The sequence below is a fragment of the Sinocyclocheilus anshuiensis genome, unplaced genomic scaffold, assembly GCF_001515605.1.
Source record: "Sinocyclocheilus anshuiensis isolate Anshui unplaced genomic scaffold, SAMN03320099.WGS_v1.1 scaffold517, whole genome shotgun sequence".
Taxonomy (NCBI): Eukaryota; Metazoa; Chordata; class Actinopteri; order Cypriniformes; family Cyprinidae; genus Sinocyclocheilus; species Sinocyclocheilus anshuiensis.
In genome coordinates this window covers 869,905-873,725 of record NW_015536535.1, presented here as the reverse complement: position 1 = coordinate 873,725, position 3,821 = coordinate 869,905, and the positions used below count along the sequence as shown (strand labels likewise).

General features: G+C 40.4%; 1 protein-coding gene across 2 annotated transcripts in view; it reads right to left on the bottom strand.

Moving 5' to 3' along the window:
• Nucleotides 1–807: 807 nt before the first annotated feature.
• The window catches only part of LOC107695387 (programmed cell death protein 4-like), a 27,703-nt gene continuing 24,689 nt past the window's right edge, over nucleotides 808–3,821 (bottom strand). For both annotated transcript variants that reach the window (XM_016495278.1, XM_016495270.1), the window contains exon 12: nucleotides 808–2,094. In XM_016495278.1, coding sequence (XP_016350764.1) covers nucleotides 2,043–2,094 — 52 coding nt within the window. In that variant the 3' untranslated portion in view covers nucleotides 808–2,042. The remainder of the gene's footprint in view (nucleotides 2,095–3,821) is intronic.

Sequence of the window (3,821 nt, the reverse complement as noted above, 5' to 3'; positions counted from 1 at the left end):
GTGTGGGGGGGGGGGGGGGGGGCAGTGCTTTTGTTGAACAGGGAAATTATGGAGTTATTTAACTTTAAGGGGCGTGGTTTGTAACCTAGGCTACTACTGCGGGAGGCAGTCGGAAGGACGTTGTAACGTGGAAGGCGCACATAGCGGTGGCAGGTCAAGTGACAGCTGCCCCTGCCACGCACAGATTTTACTCCCTCTCCAGTTTCTTCTTTGCTCTGCGATGTATTTTTTACTGCGTGAACATGATGTATAGTGTGAGAGCGGCATTGTTTGTCGGGGATGGCAACAGTAACTAAGGAGGGCGGGTCTTTGCGAACCGTCAGTTGATGGTGTGGTAGCCTGCAGTGCTGTCCAGAACAGTTACATAGTGTTGGGAGTAACGCATTATAAGTAACGCGAGTTATGTAATCAGATTACTTTAAGTAACTAGTAAATTAACGCATTACTTTTTAATTTAGAATTGCTTTTTCAAATAACTACTTATCTGAAACTGAAAATACCTGAGAAGATCAGGCGTCTTTCCTTCATTCAAAAAGGTTGCAGTTTGTTTAAAAAAAAAAAACATAAAAAAAGACTCAGGCTGCTTTCCACATTGTTTCAGATGTTGCAGTTTGCTGTTTTGGGTATAGGGTTTTGGTATCCTGTCCACCTACAGTAGGTCACTGTGTCCCTCACCTCTGGTAAGCACTCCACCACCCTGTCCATGGCATGTCTCTTCATAAAAACTGGCTTTCAAAAATTACTATACCATATATCAATTTCCAGAAGAAAAAAAAAAAAGAATAAACTCACAAAGAAACATGAATATGAGCATTATGAATTTTTATTGAAATTAGTGTCAAAATGTATTTAATGCTGGAACTCTGGAAATGCTGGTTGACAAAAATAATGTTTTTGCTTTGAAAAAGTGTCCCATCAACAAACAGATACAAAGACTGATCGCATGTACAAAAGTACTTTTGGTTAAATTTAGTAATTTCTTCCCATCATATAATTGAAACCACAAGTGTTGATTGAAACTGGTGGAAATTTGCTGTAAAGTTTACCACTTCAAAAATGATACACAAATTTTTTTTAATAATTGTTAACTCTGCACTGACACAATTTAACCAGTTTTCATTGTCCAAATAAACAAAATAACTGAAAATTAAAATGATTGTTCTGAACATTACCTTCAAACAGAGAGGGTACAAAACTTTGAGCTGCTATGAAAATGGGAGACTGTAGTCTCACAGGCATCAGCCTGACTGAGAGGTGATGATGCTCTCTCCTCCATTCTTTGGCAGCTAAAACATACAGCTTGATGTCAAAACTAGCCACAAACTCACTAGAATTAAATTTGTTTTCATCATGCATTAGGTATAAATCATGAATAACCGAAAAAAAAGACTATGTAATTAACCAAGCAATGTCCCAGAACCTTGTGAATTTGTAAACGTGGGTTTCTTTACGCAGTAATAAGACAAATTTGAAGATAAACATGCAATAAAATGAAAACCAATAGAAATGACTCCAATCGCTTCATAAAATATTGTATTTTGGCCCAAAAGTTTGATTAAACACTTCATTTGAGTAGCACAATTTATTTAATACATTAGTTTACGTGCTCCATATTTTATGCATTACATTGCAAAAAAAAGCAAAACATTGAGAGACCACTGTGAACACTAACAAGTGAACACTTGTGAACAACAAAAACCAACTTAAGCTGAAAAAAGCAACATTAATCCCTCAACCCAAACTGTATTTCATGGCCATCTGAAGCTGCTGATTTCCCCACTTCTTTCTTTCTTTCGCTGCAGCGCTTACACTGCATACAATCGCACATAAATTCACAAACAAAAGGAAACAAAGCCTGTAACAGAGGAGAAAACAGCATTTCTCAGTTGTCACTCTTCTACGAGATGATATCGTTTCTGAGGCCGAATATTTCTGTGTACTCAGAGGATGAGCAATGAAGACAGTGAGGACAGATTCCCAGGGAAGTGCAGGAGATCCCAGCCTGCTCATCATCAGGACCTGCCGGAGCTCTCCCGAATCTTCTAGCTTTTCACGATCCCTCCGTCGCCCTCACTCACAAAGCGCTTACGCCCCCTATTGGCCACAAGAACACATGTTATAACGCTAGTGTTTACAGGAAAAGAACTACAATTACGTAGCAGACATAGGCGGAGTTTAGGGGGGGCACTTCCCCCCAGACGAGAGCCAATCATGATTTTGTCTGAGCTATGAATAAAACATAAAAATTAAGTAATTTATATTTTCTCATTTTATTTGTATTATCTTGTTATTTTAGTGGATAGAACAAGTAAGTTTTGGGCTAAATGAATTTCTATGATATTTAAGCCCCATTCTCGCGAGCCGCGACTCATCATGATTCTTAATAGAGCCCGACCGATATATCGTTTTGCCGATATTATGAGCCTGTCGCCGATATATCAGTATCGGCGAATATGCCGCCGACATGAACATTTTTTTTACAGAACATATAATGCAGATAAAATGCTTGAAATGGTGTAATTACTTAGTTTGTCCAGCAGAGCGCGCTCCATTGTTTGCTACTGGCGACCTGGATGAAAGGTTTTAAAGCTCAAGTCTATGGAAAACCATTGAAACTTTGAACGGCCGAGGCGAATCCGCACCAAATTCGGGGGATCGCTTCAGCTCGAGGAACCCTCTCGAACGCGAATCGAGTTGCCCTCTTTCGAATGAGCCCACCCCCGCATGCATAGCCCCCGGGGTTCGGGAGTTACGGGTGGTTAAATTCGCGGTCCGGCGCCGACCGATCTAGCGATCCCATATATATTCTGTTTATGTATATACTGTATTCTATATATAGTACCAGTCAAATGTTTGGACACACGAATGGGAAAGTGTCCAAACTTTTGACTGGTACTGTACTATAATATACACAAAGAATATCGGCATATATATCGGTATCGGCCTTTTTTTTTTACTCCCTAATATCGGTATCGGCCCCAAAAAACCAATATCGGTCGGGCTCTAATTCTTAACTTGTCGCGATAGGCTACATGAGAGGACTCTCTTTTCATTATTTTCCCGCTTTAGCAAGTTAACTGAATAATGGAAATTCGTTGTATATTTTAATAAACCCATGAATAAAAATGTGGTGGACTGAGTCACCGCTGGCTGAACTGGACAGGCGATTTTCACATGAAGCGTTGGCCTCGAGTGTGGTGTGTGACACAGTATTCAGTTGTGAGAAAAACGGCACCAGTCCTCACTAAGCATATATGCCTTAAGCTTCACCCTCAGCTTGTGACAGCTGAAATGGATCTTGTGAAATGTGCGATCGCATCGCCGATCACTCTTGAGAAACTTAAAGATGAAGTAGGCTACGGAAGGACAAACATCCAAACTTTTTCAGACTACTGCAGCTTGCACTCACGCTGCCCGTTGGTTCGCCTTAGAGCCCTGCACGGGCGTCAAATTTAGGCCCTAGCCCGGCCTGTGTCCGACAGCTTATCAGAATTACCAGCCCGAGCCTGTCTTTTTTTCCCCCTTCTCCAAAAACAGCTTATACTACTCATTCAGCTATTAAAATGGTTCAGTTTTGTATGTAATGGCAAAGTGATTATATTTTGTTTAGTTTTTGTTTTTTAAAGTAACGACCAAGCGGCCAGCGGCAGACAGTGAGCCTATGTTTGATCAATTTAGCCTTCTCAAATCATCACAACTTGCCTAAAATAAAATCTATAGATATAAAACAGTTCAAGCATATAACAATGTTTAAACGTTAAACCTAGATAAATGTGCGCTGTAATGGGCCTAGTTTGTGCGGAGAGTGCATGCTGAAGCGC